A 19,206-nucleotide genomic window follows, 5' to 3' on the forward strand; every position below is an offset into this window, starting at 1 on the left:
CGAGCTTGTCAGTAATGTCAAAAACCGAGACTTGAATATTTTGATGATATGCAAGTTTATCTAATTGGATAGAGACCAACTGGTGCATTCTAGGGAAATGATACCCTGATTTTCACACCTCCAAAACACAGTGCAGAAAATGCCACTCAGCTGGGCAAACTAGCTGCCTTTTAAGACCTTATATGGGCAGAAATTTAAAGATATTATGTTGGTTCACGTTAGTTAACTTATTCTAAAACCTAAACTTCTAGTCAAGACAAGACAAATTAAAACTTAAACTCAACCCTTTTAGCATATGCTAAAGTATAGCTTGCCATGTCTTGACTCGAGTTTTTCAGGGTTTTAATTAGACTTAGCTGATTAACATGATCCAACATCACACCTTGAAATCCTAATCTAGACAAGCCACAGTGTGGAGGAATCACCGTAATATTCCTCCCTTGACTCAACAGCGATTCTCTCCCCTCCACTCCTTCCTCTCACAAAAGTTAACATGACATATACACAGCATCTGCAGTGTTATTTTAATTACCAGACATTGTCTGTAGTATTTATATTTGTTGTGAGAATGAAGAGAAAATATAATGCCTTACTTTGTTTATATAAAGATTCTTTTAAACACTTCTCTCCATGATGTCTAGTTGTTGACAGTACACTTCAAGTCTATATACTCATTTTACCTTTTTTTTCAGAAACTATGAAAATTTGGTCAACATGCTGTTAGATTGCGTGAATCAAAGAAATCTGTAAGTTTGCCTTTCTCTGTGAACTTTTTTGTGTGCTAGTTTTTCTGAATTAAAAAAAACGCACAGTAAAATAGATAGCTTAGATAACTGGAAATAGCACATGCAGCCTTTCCTGTACAGGACTCGTTAAAATGCAGTTTAGATCAGTAGTGATCAAAAAGTTGTACTGTCTAACATCTCATACATGAAACATATTTGGCCTTCACCTACTTCTGATGGACAAGAACCAACATCAATTGGAATGGATATAGGGGGACAAAAGGGCCATTTGTAGGGTTGTTCAACTCTCCCTCCCAATGGAACAGGGAAGTGTCAGGTCAACATGAGGAATCTTCCATTGCTGCCATCCACCCGATTCCTGTACTATAGGTGAAAGTAGCCTTGCAGTAATTAGTAGTTGTTGTTTTCAATATCTCTGTCCATTTCTAACAATTTCTGAGTACAATTATTTATCTAGCGTAAAGATGGCAATGAAGTGCAAGTACTTTTAAATTACTGTTAACCAGGTATATTATTTTTAAAATACTACTAGCTAAATAAAGATATGTGAGGTCTAATTCTCAGTTGCATTAAGCAATTTTACACCAGTCTAACTGTAAAGAGCCTTCACATTGATGCAATTTGCACGCACTTCAAGGCCCATTTTCTCTCCCCAAGTGATGTAGACAGGCCTTCTTTTAATAAGAATGATGCCCGTATAGTATGGTTGTGGAATAGAACGTTAGTTTTATGGGGGTTAGATACACCTTCTTAACAGATGGTTTTTTGCTTTTAGGTATATTTTTATAACCTTTTTTGAACAACAGCATTACATACAGCACTCCACTATTCATTGTATATGTTGTTTTTTTAGCCCCTGGAAGTTTGAACACATAGGCATTGGCTTTCTGTCTCTCCTCCTGAGGGATGATAGGGTACTACCTGTCCGTGCCATAAGATTCTTTGTGCAGTGTCTCAACCACGACGCAATAGTGATTCGCAAGGTAAAGATGGCAAACTGATTAAAATTTCTTTTGTTTTTTCAATCCCTGATCAAATGGTGGTGGTGGTGGTTGTTTGTTATTTAGAGGCTCCAGTTGGGGAGCAGGGCCCTGTTTACACACACAAAAGTACATCCCTCAGATTGCATATGATCTTGGGAGTCCTATGACAATGGCAGTTGATCTGAGGGCTTTTGAATGAGCAAAAATGTGTACTATTAATTTTGTTTATCCTGCTTGTCAATGAGACTTGGACACACTTTCAGCATTGTGGGAGGCTGGGGGGAAGAGGAAACTAGACGGCAGGCTTCGTACTGTGCACACCATGCGAAAGAGGTTTAATTCTATGTCTCATGCAGTGTTCCCTCTAATTTTTCCCACGTATGTGCAGAATGAATTTTGTTATGTGCACCAATGTGGATGTGATGTGTGACACACAGCAAAATTCATGTGGCGGTGGGTGGGGCTGAGGGATTTGGAGTGTGGGAAGGGGCTCAGGGCTGGGGCAGAGGGTGGATTGGGGAGGTGAGGGCTCCAGATGGGGATGTGGGCTCTGGGGTGGGGCCAGGGATGAGGGGCTTAAGGCTGGGGCAGAGGGTTGTGGTGTGGGGGGGTGAGGGCTCCAGCCAGGAATAAGGGGTTTGAGATGCAGGAGGGGTCTCTGGGTTGGCGCAAGGGTTTGGGGTCTGGGGGGAGTGAGGGCTCCGGCTGGGGGTGTCGCCTCTGGGGTGGGGACGGGTTGGGGTGCAGGCTGCCTGGACCTACAGTGGGGAGAGAGGGCTTACAGCGGTAGCTTCGGGGCTGGGGCCGCGGGATAAGCACCTCTCCCCCAGCCATAGCAGGTCCAGGGCTGGGCTGGGTTGAGGCCGGGGAACGGGCACCTCTCCCCTCTGCGGCTGGTCCGGGGGCTCGGGGAGAGACATCTCTCTCCACCGCAGCCCTGAGTGCCTGCATGGCGCTTAATAGGTTGCTGCGTGGCCATGCAGCTTAGAGGGAATTTAGGTCTCATGTTCTCTGTGATGAGGGGCCTGAGAGGACTGTGGAGGAATTAATCTTATCTGCTGGTGTGACTAAGTGCCACATGATGATGTTGACTGACTTTTTCAAGGGAGTGCCATTTACCTGGGAGGATGAGTGACTATGTTCTGAATGACTAGACAAATCCTTGCACTGAAACTGTGAAATGGATGAATTAATCCTCATTCTCCTTTTCAGATGGGTATCTCAGCTGTTGCTGGCATCCTCAAGCAGTTGAAGAGAGCCCACAAAAAGGTGTCCCTCTGCCCTTATGAAGTCAGTAAGTGTTTAATAAGAGATTTCAGATCCTAAATACCTAAATTTATCGTGAAGCTTTCAGGAAATGTATTTTCCCACCTACCTTACCAATAGAAAACACATGTTCTCTGTTATTATGGTATAAACAAAATGGGTAACCTAACTAAAACATTTTTCACTTGCCTTTAAAACAAAATGTATTCACATCTCACAAGTAGATATGTACTCGTAGTTTATTCAGCTGGTTTGTAGGGAGGGTCGTGTGTGTGTACACATTTTATATATAGACACAGGGCCTGATCCTTCTCCCTTTGAAGACAGTGGGAGTCTTGCAATTAACTTGAATGAGAACAAAATCAGACTTGCATATACTAATAGGTGCCTCTGCTTTCTGTTCATTCCTTATTCTTTTTATGATCCAGATTATGATGAACACTATGTATAAACAAATATTAAATAACATTCTTTTTATATTATTTCTGAATTTGTCAATGTGACAGATTACTTTTCTTGGTTCCATGAGTCCTATGAACTCAACATTATTTATTGTAAAGGTAAACATTTTAAACCTGAGTTCAGGATGTTCTTTCCCTTTTTATGCATGCATGCATTACAAATAGGAACAGGCAGAAAAACTTCACCTGTCCCTTAAACAAGACCTCACAGGCTCGAGTGTTGTTTAAGTCATTTTCACTACAGGATTTCAGTCTGCTGTTTTGGCTCCTCTCAATGGTGCTTCACAGTACATCACACATGAAGATAAAAATCAAATCTCTTCTTAATATTAGTAGGGGTTAGTTAAAGTTGTAAATCTTGTGATTTAATAGTATCTTTGTAACAAATTTTCTTGGTTTAAAAAATTGATGTGTGAACAAGTTGCCTCCCTACTTCAAACTACATGCTTATCCCTTTCTCTGTTGCACTATCTGTAACCAAAACCTTCCTAAAAACTAGATATGGAAAATGAACTGGAAGCTGGAAGAGAAATGTAAGCAGAACTCCTGGAGGATGAGCAGCATTCAAAGAAGTATTTGAAAGAAAATATGTTTGTCTTTTGAACTTAACACCCAAACAAGCTTTACAGATATCGGTCTCGTCTAGACTAGACTTCTTGGTTGTGTTGTACCTTGATTGTAAGCACAAGTATGTGCTCCATGACTAAGGTTGCCATTGTACATGTTTTCCCAGGGTCATCAATTTTTTTTTGATGTAGCAGTTCCAGGCAGTCTTTAAGTCGTGCGGCTCTTGTAAGCGCTCTCTGCCAAGTTGTGACCCGCCCATGGATTGTCTGCGTTGCTTGGGAGAAACCCATATCAGCGAAAGGTACAAGATCTGCAAATCTTTCAAGCCCCGGACTAAAAAAGAAAGGGATGTTAGGCTCTGGGCCATCCTGATGGAGTCGGCGCTGGCCCCAACCCCGGCACGCCACTCCGAACGGGTACCTGGCACCATGGCATCAGTACATGGAGACCCTCCGGTACCATCATCCAGTTGGCACCACTCCCTGTCCACGGGGCACGCCAAGAGGACTGGAAAGACTCCCTCTTTGCAACGGCACTGAGGGAAGTCTGGGACAGAGGCTAGGCCCATGTTGGGTAGTCCTCGATCCCCATCGGGCCCTAGGCCTCTGACTCAGGTTGAGCAGAGTAGCCCGGCCCCTTTGGAGCAGGCCTCTCCGGATGTCCGGATGCCATCTACGCCCGAAACCCTCCAGGCAGCCAGAGATGTCATGTCCATGCCGGTGCCTGGAGCTCCGCCGACGTCAGCCCCATGCTCCAGAGGCAAGCCACCGCTGGGATCACCACAGTCGCCACCGGCCCGGTACTGGTCTCAGTCGAGGGAATGTTCCTGACACTGCTCACCGCCTAGCAACCATTCAGGCCTCAGTCCATGTGGATCGCCCTCGACGCCAGCCAGACTGTCTGGATGGGTGCCGTCCGACTGGGACTCCCATCACCACTCATCTTGGTGAAGCGAATATCGACGGGACTGTGGCGGACGTCACCAATGGTCCTCGTCTCGCAGGAGATACCGCAGTTGGTTGCGGCACGATGGTCAACACTCTTCCTGCTCGGACTCCCGTTCCAAGTCTCTGCCAAGGCACCATAGCCCCAGGTTTTGATCGCCCTCGTCTCGCCGACACGGGTCCGCCTGTTGAGGCCATTCGCGGAGCAGCTACAACCATCTGTGCCACTCCTCCGCATCAAGATCGAGGTCCCGTGGCCGACGTAGATCCCGGCACCACCGATTCTTCCGGTCCAGAGGCAGTAGCGGATAGTACGCCAACCCAGCCTCCCCTCAGAGCTACCCCTCTACAGATCAAGCTAGCCAGCCCGAACAGCCGGCTGGCTGGACGCAACATTGGCCAGGGCTTCTCTCCCACCAGACAAGTTCGACAGCCTGAAAGTGTTCATTGACTCAGTCACAAGGTTCCCAGTAACAACAGCCAGGGCTTACCCGCAACTGCTGGGTCACATGTCTGCGTGCACATATGTGGTCCGTCACGCCAGACTCCGAATGAGGCCTCTCCAGCTCTGGGTGGCCTCGCAGTTCTCCCAGGCCACGGACAGAATGGACAAAGTCCTCACCGTGCCGAACTCGGAGATCACCTCCCTGCGGTGGTGGTCCTCCCCAAATAACATGCTCCAAGGGATCCCGTTCAGGGACAGGGCCCCATCATTGGAGCTGGTGTCTGACGCGTCGGACCTGGGTTGGGGGGCCCATGTGGGGAACTTTCAGACCCAAGGCCTGTGGTCTCTACAAGACCTACCCCTTCATATAAACATCAAGGAACTCAGGGCGGTGCAACTGGCGTGTATGGCCTTCTGCTTGCACCTGGAGGGCAAGGTAGTCAGGGTCCTTACAGACAACACAGCCTCGATGTTCTATATCAACAGGCAAGGCGGGGCCCGATCCTCTGTCCTCTGCCACGAAGCCCTTAGTTTATGGGACTTCTGTATAGCCTATGACATCTACCTAAAAGCCTTCCACCTGCCAGACGCCTGGAATGTGAGGGTGGATCGCTTGAGCAGGGATTTTTCCTCTCAGCACGAGTGGTCTCTACACCCAGGAGTGGCTCACCAGCTCTTCTGAAGGTGGGGTACTCCCCAGGTGGACCTATTTGCGACCTGGCAGAACCGACGATGCCCCCCGGTTCTGCTCTGGGGGGGCTTGGGGAGGGGCGCTATCTCCGATGCCTTTACCCTGTCCTGGTCAGGCCAGCTCCTCTACGCCTTTTCCCCGTTCCCTCTGATCAGCAGGGCCCTGGAGAAAATAAAGACAGACAAAGCCAGGGTCCTTCTCATTGCCCCGGCGTGGCCCAGGCAACACTGGTACGGGACCCTCTCGGGGCTGGTGGTAGCTCCATGATGGCAGTTGCCGCTCCGCCCGGACCTGCTCTCTGAGGACCAGGGTCGCCTCCTCCATCCCAACCTAGTAACGCTTCACCTCACGGCGTGGCTTCTCAGTGGTTAGGTGGCGAGGAAAGAGCGTTCTCAGAACAGGTTCAGTGCGTCCTCCTCGAAAGTAGACAGCCCTCCACTCGCAGCTCCTATGTGGCAAAGTGGTCTCGGTTTTTGAGGTGGGCGGCAGACCAGGGTGTTTCCCCGATGGCCACCCCAATCCAGCTTATCCTTGATTACCTCCTCCACCTGAGGGTCCAGGGACTGGCGCCCTCATCAGTCAGGGTACACTTGGCGGCCATATCAGCCTTTCATCCCCCAGTGCAAGGGCACACGGTGTTTTCCCATGCTATGACCAGCCGGTTCCTTAAGGGTTTGGACCATCTCTACCCATATTCCAAGCCCCTGGTTCCACAGTGGGACCTAAACCTGCTGCTGGCTCATCTCACGAGGGCCCTGTTTGAACCACTGGCCACTTGTTCTTGGTCTCACCTCTCGTGGAAGGTGGCCTTCCTGGTAGCTATCACGTCGGCCAGGAGGGTCTCGGTGCTCACGGACCTAACCTCCAAACCGCCGTATACAGTCTTTCATAAAGACAAGGTCCAGCTCTGCCCACACCCTGCGTTCCTCCCAAAGGTGGTCTCCGCCTATCACATGGGTCAGGACATTTTTCTGCCAGTCCTCTGCCCCAAGCCTCATGCAACTAGTGAGGAACGCCGTCTCCACACGCTTGACGTGAGGCAAGCTCTGGCTTTCTATCTCAAGCGGACCAAGCCGTTCAGAAAGTCTTCGCAACTGTTCGTCGCCTCAGCTGAGCACACGAAGGGTCATCCGATTTCCACTCAGTGGCTTTCTAAGTGGATGGCTTTGTGCATCCGTTCCTGTTATGAGCTGGCAGGGGTTCCACCACTGCCCATTGTGAGGGCATACTCAACTCGGGCGCAGGCCTCGTCGGCTGCCTTTGTGGCCCACATCCCCATCCAGGACATTTGTAGGGCCACCATGTAGTCTTCAGTTCACGCATTCACCTCGCACTATGCAATCGTCTCTCAGGCCAGGAATGATGCCAGGTTCATCAGGGCGGTACTCCATCCCGAGAACTTGTGAACTGCTACCCACCTCCAACAGATATAGCTTGGAATCACCTATTGTGGAATACACATGAACAATCACTTGAAGAAGAAAAGACAGTTACCTTTTCCGTAACTCGTGTTCTTCGAGATGTGTTGCTCATGTCTATTCCACATCCCACCCTCCTTCCCCTCTGTCGGAGTTGTCTGGCAAGAAGGAACTGAGGGTGGGGGGAACACGCAGCTCCCCTTATACCGCGCCATGGAGGTGCCACTCCAGGAGTCGCTGGGGCACTCCCCCCATGGGTACTGCTAGGGGAAAAACTTCCGGCACCGGTGCACGTGGCGAGCGTGCACACCTATTGTGGAATAGACGTGAACAACACATCTTGAAGAACACTAGTTACAGAAAAGGCAACTGTCTTTTCTTGAAATGGCTCTCTCATGAAAAAGCTGATAGTAAATTATAACTGTGTGGGTATGTTAACAAATATGGGCTTGTGAACAAATCTGATATAACATTAATACATCTTTAAAAATAGGTGGCGTCCCCAAGCCTTCCAGCATTCAGGCTGGTGACAGACCTGATAACCAGTGGCTGCATTTCGATTGTGAAAGTTTACCAAAGACTAAACAAGCTTGGGAGTCGTGTTGTTTTGTGGAGAAAACACACTGGGGATACTATACCTGGCCTCAGTGAGTACTATTAAATTATGTGCATTGTGGGCAAAATTGTGTAAGAAAAACAGAAAGTTTGACTAATACTGTTGAAGTTAAAGGGACACTATTGGGTCAAAAATAATATTTTTAATTTTCTTAACTATAATTAAAACTGAAAATTTTAAAAATCCATTTTCCTTCTTATTTGTGCTACTTGTTTACCTTTTGCACTTCTCCTGGCTTGGACAATGAAAATAGTCTCCATTTCCATGTTTATTGCAAATCAAGTTTCCAGCCAATTGTGATGTGAGCTTTTTGTGTGCTGCAAACATCATGGGGAATATTTTTTGTTTAACTATTTCTGTTGGAATTGCATCTGTTGGTCTTGGATTTTGCAAAAGCTTGTTTTACAATCAATCATTAAAAAAATATTGGGGGGCTAAATTTTCCCCAATGATGCCCTTTTTTAACGCTAGGTTTGAGAAGTGTTTATGATTGTCATCAAATTAAGCTTTTGTCACATGCTATGAAAGTATAGGAGAAGATTAGTGAAAAGCGTGTATATGGAATGGTTGAAATGTGAAAGGGTCAGTATGGATTCATGCTGGGAAGGAACACAATTAGTGACATATTTGCTCTGTTAATCCTCATGGAGAAGTTCAGAGAAAAGAGACAGCAACTGGGTTTGATCTTTGTGGACTCGAAGAAGGCATACATTCGTCTGATTAGAGTAAAGTTTGTGACAGAGGTGTGCCAGAAAGTTTTATGTCCATCTAAACCAGGATATGTATGATGAAGTGATTACCGTAGTCAAAACTAAATGGGGCTACCGTAGAGAATTTCCAGTAAACATTGGCCTACACTGCGCATCAGCATTGAGCCCCTTTTTATTTGCAGTTGTTATGGACTTGATGAGAATATACAAAGGGAACCGCTTTGGAACATGATGTTTGCTGATGACATAGTAATATGTACAGAAGATTGTGAAACCTGGCAAGCCAGTTTTGAACAGTGGCAGCATAGTTTTGAGCAGGCGGGGCTTAGCGTCAATGTCGGTAAGACTGAGGATATGATGAATGAGGGAAAAGGACTCAACATAGAGGATATTGCAGGCAGAGAGATTAGAAGAATAAAACAATTTAAATACCTAGGATTACTTGTTGTTGACGATAGTGCCCTCATGAGTGATGCCCAGCATTACACTAAAGTTGTATGGTGCAAATAGTGGGAGCTGACCCCCAGTTCTCTGTGACAAAAAATGCCATTAAAGTTTATAAAACTGTATTTGACCCATCTTAATGTAGAGAAGAGAAACTTAACCAGTCACAAGAAGATAAATCAGTATGCTCTCCATCACGGAAATGAAGATGTCAGGATGGTCAGATGGTTGGGCACTTCAAGATAGAGATCAGAACGAGGTTGCAAGTGGCCTAATGTGTGTTGCTCCAATTGAAGACAAGTTTAGGGAGGCTATTATACATTGGTATGGGCATATCCAACAGGTACCAGAGTGTTAAAAAAGTAGGATGGCTCTTGCAGTGATTATGGATTGAAGAGATCCAAAGGGGAGACCAAAGACGCTTTACATGGGCTGGATATCAGCGGATGTCAAAGAGATCAGTCTGCACAACAGCCTGGTTTACAATCATGTGTTTTGGAAGAAGGCTATAAGTGTCACCAACCCCAAATAGTGGAGGCAAGAGAGAAGAAGGTTTCAAAAATGTTTAAGATATTAGAAATTTGCTTTAGATTTTGGTGTTCGAGTCCACAGATTTAATTTGATATCAGTATATAGAATGTCGAGAATTAGCAGAATTGTTTTTTGTTCTTTCATTTATTTTGGAAGTAATGCTAATATATATTTCCTCTAACATTTAGAAATATGGTAGTTTATGCTTCTGCTGAGCAACAACCAAAGCTTGGGAGGAGGAGAGAGGAGTTGGTAGAGGTAAGCATGCTAGGATTCTTTTTTTTTTTTTTTTTTTTTTTTTGAGAGTCTGGATTGTTCTGATTCAAGACTGGCACAGATTATTTGTGACTTTTAAGTCATTAGAGCACGGAACAATCATCAAGATAATGTTTGAAATAAGTTGATGGCCACATTGAATGGCTAATTACTAGGGCTGTCAATCATAGTGAATGCATACAATTAACTCAAAATAAATTAATGCATTAATCACACACCAGGGCGCTGTGCTTAGGGGGGTGCCGCTGCCTGCCTTCTCCCCCTGCCGCCCTGCTCCACTGCTGCTCCCACCTCCTCCTCCTCTCCCCCATGGAGCTGCCCCTGGCCAAGCTGCTCCAGACCGGGAGCCTGCCTTCTGCCTGCTGTGCAGAGCTGATGTCTGGGTGTCCCTGTGTACCCATTTGCTGCTGATCTGGGGCCAGGGAACATGGGAAGCTTGGCTGCTGCTGGCCTTAGGGGTGGGCAGGCTGGGCCAGGGCACCAGGGGCACCTCTGGAGCAGGAGTGCTCTTCCTCCACCCACTGCTCTGCTCTGCAGCCACTGCTGCTTCTACTCCGCACACCCAAGGTGCTCAGCACCGGTACCCTCCTCTCTGCTGTGCAGAGTGGGCTGGGGGCTAATGTTGGGGTTCCCATCTTCCTCCCCATGTACCCAGTCTCTGCTAAGCTAGGGTGGAGTGACAGGGAGCCTGTTTGCTGCTGCCTCCGGCTGCTGCAGTCTGAACAAGTGTTCAGGCTGGGGAGTGCTCTGCTTAAAGAGACAGTGCGCTGAACATACTCACTTCCCCAACACACACACACTGTCTCTCACACATACGCAGTTTGTCTCTCACACACATACACACTCCCCCAACACACACCTACTCTGGGTCTCACACTTCCCCCCAACACACACACACTTCCCCCAATCCAGAAATATTTAAGTGATATTCTATTATTGGTTTCAGAGTAACAGCCATGTTAGTCGGTATTCGCAAAAAGAAAAGGAGTACTTGTGGCACCTTAAAGACTAACCAATTTATTTGAGCATGAGCTCATTCTATTATTGTTTAATAGTGAAATTAAAACTGCAATTAATCATGGTTTATTTTAATCTCACAATTAATTGCGATTAATATTTTTAATCATTTGACAGCCCTACTAATTACCAATTTTGCTGATTGTAGTTGATAGTGTCAACAAGGAGGTGAGTACAGACACTAAACTTTCTACCCTAAAGGTGGCTCTTCCAGAACAGGATTGATGCATAATGGCAACATGGTGTGGGAAGGCCTGCTATTCCAGTTCTGTGAATAAACAGGATTTCTGCCTCAGACGCTATCAGTCCAGCCCTTTCACAATCATTACTTTTATCTGAAACTAACGTTTCTTAGTCTTTCGTTATCATGCTAAATAAGCCTTACAATTTGTTTTTAATTCATGTAACCAAATATATATTTTTGCAGCTGTTGCGTCATCTCTAATCTTCCTCTTTTGAGAAAGGTTAGTGAGAGTCCTAGAACTAACTTGCAGTACTATCATCTTGATCCTTCCAGTCTGCTAGTTTTGGTGGTCGATCGCCTCCTGATGTAGAGCAAAGATCAGATAGATCTGAAAGTCAATCAGTTGCTTTTGATGCCTCTGCCGCATTGTGGTGTTTGATGTACTTGTTGATGCTGGTGTGGACTGGTGGAGTTTCCTTGGAATGCAAAGGCTTGATTGAATTACTGATGACATTGTCATTTTATTTAGATTTTTAATATTCTACCATAGGTGGTGTTGGTGCCTATTTAAAAAAAAAAAAAAAAAAAAAGTAAGTGCACCTAGAATTATGTAGTGGGTTCACAGCAGTAGATACATTATGAAAAAAAATATTTCTGAGACATTTTAATCCTTTCCAGTCAGGCATGGCCTGGATTTGTAGAGGCATATAAAATAGGAATACAGAATTTGACTTCCAGGTGTATGCAATGCGTGGACACAATTTTAAACATGTGAGTTAAAATTGATTTAATTTGGACTCACATGCTTAAAGGTAAGGGTATTTTCAAGTGCCTTACTGAATTGGAGCGTGTATGAGGGGAAAGAATGAAAATGAGAAATGACTGAAAGTGTGAAACCAAAATAAATTTTAAAAAATACTATGGAAAATTGCTATACAAGGGACCCAATTTTCAGATTAGTTGGGTTACATTTTGCTTAAAAATGTGACCGTGTCAGTGCTTCATAGTTTTTCTAATGAGTGGTTCGTGAAATGATGATAAAGGTTTTGAAGTGATCAGGAGAGTAATCATGAGTACAGAGCTGGTGTCCATAGTAAGTGCCATTGGAAATGACCGCTTTGAAAGCATTATATTAGTGGAAGGAAGGATGGCCCAACATCACTATAGGACTAAAAACCTCTGGGTACTAAGATGTTGACCTAATGCTTGTTTGGGGAAAATGGAGACTGTGGGCATGATTTGGATTCCCTTTTTGGCAAAAGTAGAAAAAAATAAGAATTAGGACTTGGAAAGATCTTTACCCCCCAGATGAGACTCTTGTGGTAGCTAAGCACCTTGAATTTAAACTAAGGCTTATCACTGTTTTCTTTTACAGGCAGAACAAATCATATATGATCGCTTTTCCGATCCAAAATTTGTTGAGCAGTTAATAAAGTTTCTATCTCTAGAAGACAGAAAAGGAAAAGACAAATTTAATCCTCGCAGATTTTGCCTTTTCAAGGTAACTAGATTTTTATGGATAAATTAATTTCCTTATATAGATAATTATCAAATCAGTGTGAAAAGCATTGCATTCAGTGACCCAAGCTATCGCTGTTGTTAAATGTTGAGAGAAGGTATGCCCTAAGCGCCACTATGGCTAACTTCATTATACTGTCTTCTGAATTCTCCAAATATATTTTTCCCTTATAGTGGTGATATAGAGAGGGTATATACATTTGGGGATAATTCTATTTTGAATATATGAGAAACATTACCTAACTATGACAGGTTTCAGAGTAACAGCCGTGTTAGTCTGTATTCGCAAAAAGAAAAGGAGTACTTGTGGCACCTTAGAGACTAACCAATTTATTTGAGCATGAGCTTTCGTGAGCTACAGCTCACTTCATCGGATGCATCCGATGAAGTGAGCTGTAGCTCACGAAAGCTCATGCTCAAATAAATTGGTTAGTCTCTAAGGTGCCACAAGTCCTCCTTTTCTTATTACCGAACTATATATTTAAACTTTAAATTTGTTTCTCAATCTCCTATGTCTCTTACGGAGAAAACATAGTTAAGACTAATAACACTATGTTAATATATATAAATTTGGTTAAATAATTAAAAACTTGTGCAACTGAAAATGATGCAACATGTATGTGTACTACCCATATTTGTATATTGTATCTCCTACAGCAGTAGGTGGATCCAATTCTGAGGTGTTTAGGACAATAAATAGGAAAAGGAACATTCCATACAGAATTAACATTACTACTTTTTCAGTGACAGTAGCAATACAAACTGCTGCTCTTATCAGCCTGGAATATTAATATAAATTGCATGCAATGTTAAATGTTAAAAATATTTTAAGTGAAACATTTTTAAGTGTAATCTTGTTTAACAGGGTATATTCAGAAACTTTGATGATGCCTTCTTGCCAGTTCTAAAGCCCCACTTGGAACATCTGGTAGCAGACTCTCATGAAAGTACCCAGCGATGTGTAGCTGAAATTATAGCTGGTCTGATAAGAGGCTCTAAACACTGGACATTTGAAAAGGTGTGTATATAACATTTTAAGTGGTTTGCAAAAGTAAAGGAATCAATTCCAGCTGTTTAATCAGCATGTGCTCATCAACTGAATGGCCAGGTTGAAGGTCTTTCAGCATATTACTTAAAAACTAACTTTCACGTGCTACCTTAAAAATTCATTTCTACTCTGAAAAGTGACTCTCTTTGAATATCAGAAGGGTAGCCGTGTTAGTCTGGATCTGTAAAAGCGGCAAAGAGTCCTGTGGTACCTTATAGACCGACGTATTGGAGCATAAGCTTTCGTGGGTGAATACCCACTTTATCGGATGCATGCATGCATCTGATGAAGTGGGTATTCACCCACAAAAGCTTATACTCCAATACGTCTGTTAGACTATAAGGTGCCACAGGACTCTGTCTCTTCAAGTAGTATTGTGGAATCCCAAGTTTATTGGGTCTCAATGATTTTCAGATTTAAATGTGCTCAGTATGCAAGAAAAAACATATTTTTTGTAACTTCCAGCCCTGTAAACTCAGTCCAAGATCTGAAAGTCAAGCTGTGTTCTTTCCATATTATGAATCATCAGCAGTAATGAAGATTCTTCTTCGAGGGGTGTCCCTGTGGGTGCTCCACTGTAGGTGTCGGTGCGCCTCTGTGCCGCTGTTCGGAGATGGTTACAGCAGCAGCCGTATCGGCCGCGCATGTGCGGCACCTGCCTCACATACCAGTCTTGTCTTAATAGTGCGCATGCGTGGCCGAACTCCTTAGTTCCTTCTCCACCATCCCTGGCCAGAGTTGGACCTACAGCATACTTGTTAAAACTTTTTCTCTTACCCATTCTACATCCTTTTTCCCCTTAGTTTAGCACTCTAGTTACTAGATAAGTTCAACCCTTTTAAAAAAAAAAAAAAAAAATTCAAAATGGTGACTCTTGCAACCACAATTCCAGCACCGAAGCAGGGAGATTGTTTTTCAGCCTCCGACCTGCAGGGTGCTTATGTTCCATACATCCTGCCCACAGACGTTTTGTCCTCTTCGTTCTGAGCTCGCAACACTACCAATACAGGGTCCTACCTTTCGGTCTCTCAACTGCGCCTCATGTCTTTTCCAAACTCCTCGCAGTCGTAACAGTTCATCTCAGAAGCTAGGGAATCATAATTTTTACTTATCTCGACAACTGCCTTTTCAAAGTCAGGACCCTCCAAGAAGCCATTCAGTCCACACAATGGACAGTCCAATGTTTCCATACTCTTGGCCTGCGAATGAACAAAGAAAATCTACGCTCACTCCCACCCCACAACTGGAGTTCATAGGAGCACATTTCGACTCACGCAAAAGAATAGCATCTCTCCCACTCCACCTTCTCAACACCATCAACCTTTTGGTTAGCAAGGTGTACAACAGTCCACATGTGACTGCACGAGATTGCCTACAGCTCCTAGGCCACATGCACTTTTGTAGTCAGGAATGCTCTCCTCTTCATGGGATGTTTCCAAAGTTGGATGACCACTGTCTACAGACCAAATGTCCATGGTCTGAACAACCCTTTACACATACCTCCCACAGTGAAGGACTCCCTCCACTGGTGGACATTGCCCCACAACCTTTGCTCTGGGGTCCCCTTTCTACAGGACGTCCCGCCGGTTATCATAACTACGGACGCATCCCTTACGGGATAGGGAGCACACATGCCCTAATACACTGCCCAGGGGCTTTTGTCTCCTGCCGAGAAGTCCCTTCACATCAACGTCTAGAACTCTGAATGATACTCAAGGCCTGCCTCCAATTTCTCCCCTTCAGACAAAACCAACATGTCAGGATAAGGACTGACAACATTGCCTGCATGTTCTATGTAAACAGGCAGGGGGTGGGGGTGGGGCGATCCCACTCACTTTCTACAGAAGCACAATGTCTAAATATCAGCTGCATACTTACTTGGCTCTCTCAATTCCACCGCAGATGACCTCAGCTGAAGATTTCCCATAGACCATGAATGGGAACTAAACAAGGATATAGTATTAGACATATTTCATACATGGGGATACCCAACCACAGACCTTTTCACAACTGCAGCAAACAAGAAATGCCCAAGGTTTTGTTCTAGGCAAACACTCCTCGGGGGATGCATTCATGTTCCCATGGAACACCAACCTAACGTATGCATTTCCCCGATACCACTCGTACACAAAGTACTGATCAAAATACGAACAGACCAAGCCAGGGTCATAATGATCACCCCTACGTGGCCCAGACAGGCATGGTACCCTTTTTCTTGCCAAGATGGTGCTTTCTGCACCCATCCCACTACCTCTCCGCCCGAATCTCTTGTCCCAAGAACACGGTCTACTACTCCACCCCAGTTTAACCATGTTACACCTCAGGGTTTGGCTCCTTCATGGCTCTCTCATGCAGAGTGAACTTGCTGGGAGCAGGTTTGAAATATACTCCCTCATAGCACAACAAATTGTACACACACCACCTACCTTCCTAACTGGACAAGATTTACATACCCGTGGGCTGCCACAGAAACCGCTCCTTTTTTCCGTGCTTCTCCCGTTAATCCTTGACTATCTGTTAGAGATTAAACTCTCTGGACTCTCCCTGAGTTCCATCAAAGTCCACTTGGCTGCAGTTACAATGTTCCATGATGCCATCGATGATAGGCCTATCTTTGCTCACCCAATTACTAAGCGATTTCTTAAGGGACCCTAAACCCTATACCCAGACATCAATCCGCCTAATCCACCTTGGAACTTTCTCCTAGCCTTAACATGCCTAACCCAAAAACCATTTGAACCATTAGTCACATGTTCCCTCCTACATCTCTCTATGAAAACTGCATTTCTAGTATCAATTACCTCTGCGAGACACACAGGAGAAATTGCAGCACTCATGGCAGATCTGCCATGCACCATATTTTTTAAGCACAAAGTCACCCTACGCTTACTCCCCAGAATTCTACCGAAAGTGCACTCATCTTTCCATGTCAATGAGCCTATCCATCTCCCTACCTTTTTCCATAAGCACATGCAAATTCCTTTGAATCTACGATGCTCACTTTAGACGTGCGCAGAGCTTTGTTCTTCTACTTGGACAGGACTAAAACCTTCAGGCATTCCAACAAGCTATTCGTCCCCATTGCAGAGCGCTCTAAGGGCTCATCTATCTCTAACCACAGACTTTCCAACAGAATCTCGAGTTGCATTTGTCTCTGCTATCAATTACAGAATGTGACTCCCCCTACTTTTATCAGGACTCACTCCACCAAATCCCTGGCAGCCTCAGTGGCTTTTCTACGTAACGTCCCCCGTAAGGACATTTCCAGAGCTGCCATTTGGGCTTCTGAAAATACATTTGCAAAACATTATGCTCTTACACAGGGACCCATCACCAGTACATGTGTGGGCAGAGCTGTTCTATCTACTGCATTCCTTCCAGATTCAAAGTCCCTACCTCCTTGAGAGATACCTACTTTGGAGCACCCACAGGGACACCTCTCGAAGAAGAAGAGGAGAACACTCACCTGTGCGGTAACTGGCATTCTTCAAGATGAGTGTCCCTGTAGGTGCTCCACTCCCCACCCTCCTCCCCTCTACTTTGGAGCTGGGGCGGCCTCCATTATAGAGAAGGAACTGAGGAGTTCGGCCGCGCATGCGCAATGTTAAGACAAGACTGGTATGTGTGAGGCAGGCTTTGCGCGTGCGCAGCCGATACGGGTACTGCTGTAAAAATCTCTGAACAACGGCGCAGGGGCGCATCGACACCTACAGTGGAGCACCCACAGGGACACTCATCTCGAAGAACATCAGTTACTGCACAGGTGAGTAACCTCCTCTTCTGCAGACCAGATTATTACTTCATTTATACTTAGGCAACTACATAGTTTGCTGATTATACTCCATGACACCTGCACAAACCCATAGCCTTGAACTTTTCCATAAATATATACATTCATGCATAGCTTTAGACATTGCCATTGATGTGCAAGGCAGGATAAAATCTAGGTTGCCAAATCTTAGCTGTGTTGGTTCAGTAATACTAAAATAAGCACTGACTTATTTGTTTTTAAAATAAACAGAAATAACTCTGGATACACAGAGCAAATATGAATTAGAAGGTGTCAGTTTCACTTTTCAGAGTAAACAGCATTTTAAAATGTCAAAGAAAAATAATGTGCTGAATAGTGCTGGGTGATTTTTCAGTTCAGCCAGAAAGTGGAAAAGTCAGGGGAAAATATTCAGTTTGGTTCTGAAAATAATTCAGAATTTGGAAAAGTCCATTTTGGGCCTGCAAACTTCATGGGTCAGAGGGTGTTTCTTTAGAAGCTATAGCCCAGTGGTTTGGGCACAGCCTGGGATGTGGGAGATCCAGGTTTGAATCCCCACTCTGGAGCAGGGATTTGAACTCAGATTCTACAAATGTCTCAGATGAGCATCCTAACCACCAAGCTATAGGTGTGTTGCTTTTATTTTTTCTTGTTGAAGCTGTTACACTTTGTAGCTGTAGATGTGCCTGATTCAGAGGAGGGAATTAAATCCACAGCTCCTACCTCCTAGGTGAGTGCCTTAATCATCATGCTATAGAGTTGCGCTCTCTCTTCCCAGTGAATATTTAAGTGTTTCTATAAACTGGAAGAACTTCAGCGGGAGAGATTAAGAACAGTCCCATAGCGTGGTGGTTAGGATGCTCAGGTGAGGTGGGGCCATTAAGGGGGCAAATCTTTGTTCCAGTCCCTGCTCCAGAATTAGGGGTTCAGGCCTGGGTCTTTCACATACCAGCCAAGTGCCTTAATCAGGGCCTGTGTTACCTAAATGACACCCTGAGTGAGGCTGGGGGGTGGAGCTGGGTGAGGGATGGAGCTCGACTGGCGGTGGAGTGGAGGTGCATGTGGATCAGGGCTGGAGGCGAAGCTGGGAGTGGAGCATGGGACGGGGTTGGACCGGGGCTGGAGGCAGAGCTGGGAGTGTGGCGAGGATGTGGAGTGGAGGTGCAGGTAGAGCAAGGGATGGGGGGCAAAGCAGGGGTACAGGCGGAGCGGAGGATGGGGGCGGACCAGAGCTGGGGGAGGAGCTGGGGAGGAGGCAGGATGGAGAGAAGATGCAGGTGGCGCAGGGGTTAGGGCCAGAGTGAGGCTGGAGGTGGACCGTGGGCTGCAGCTGTGAGGATCAGGGTGGCAGGAGGCTGTTATTGTGACACTCTCTTGGCAGCCCCCCTACCGCGGCACCTTGAGCAATCGCCCATGCTAAGGTTGGCCCTGGCCCTAACCACTGGGGTAAAGGTGTCAAAGGACAGACTCTCTCTCTTTGCTGAAAAAGTTTTCCCCAGTTGAAACTGATCAGTCAAATTTACAGTTATAGGTCATCTGAAATTTCATTTTTGTGTGAATAGGCTTTTTTTC

At 45.3% G+C, this 19,206-nt stretch overlaps 1 protein-coding gene across 1 annotated transcript in view; it reads left to right on the forward strand.

Moving 5' to 3' along the window:
• PSME4 (proteasome activator subunit 4) overlaps positions 1-19,206 on the forward strand; it is a 206,483-nt gene that overhangs the window by 134,545 nt on the left and 52,732 nt on the right. The window contains exons 30-36 of the mRNA XM_077813889.1: positions 693-746; positions 1,600-1,729; positions 2,942-3,023; positions 8,015-8,168; positions 10,011-10,080; positions 12,675-12,800; positions 13,683-13,835. Of these exons, the coding sequence (XP_077670015.1) occupies positions 693-746; positions 1,600-1,729; positions 2,942-3,023; positions 8,015-8,168; positions 10,011-10,080; positions 12,675-12,800; positions 13,683-13,835 (769 nt within the window). The remainder of the gene's footprint in view (positions 1-692; positions 747-1,599; positions 1,730-2,941; positions 3,024-8,014; positions 8,169-10,010; positions 10,081-12,674; positions 12,801-13,682; positions 13,836-19,206) is intronic.

The sequence above is a fragment of the Eretmochelys imbricata genome, chromosome 3 (genome assembly GCF_965152235.1).
Source record: "Eretmochelys imbricata isolate rEreImb1 chromosome 3, rEreImb1.hap1, whole genome shotgun sequence".
NCBI classification, from domain to species: domain Eukaryota; kingdom Metazoa; phylum Chordata; order Testudines; family Cheloniidae; genus Eretmochelys; species Eretmochelys imbricata.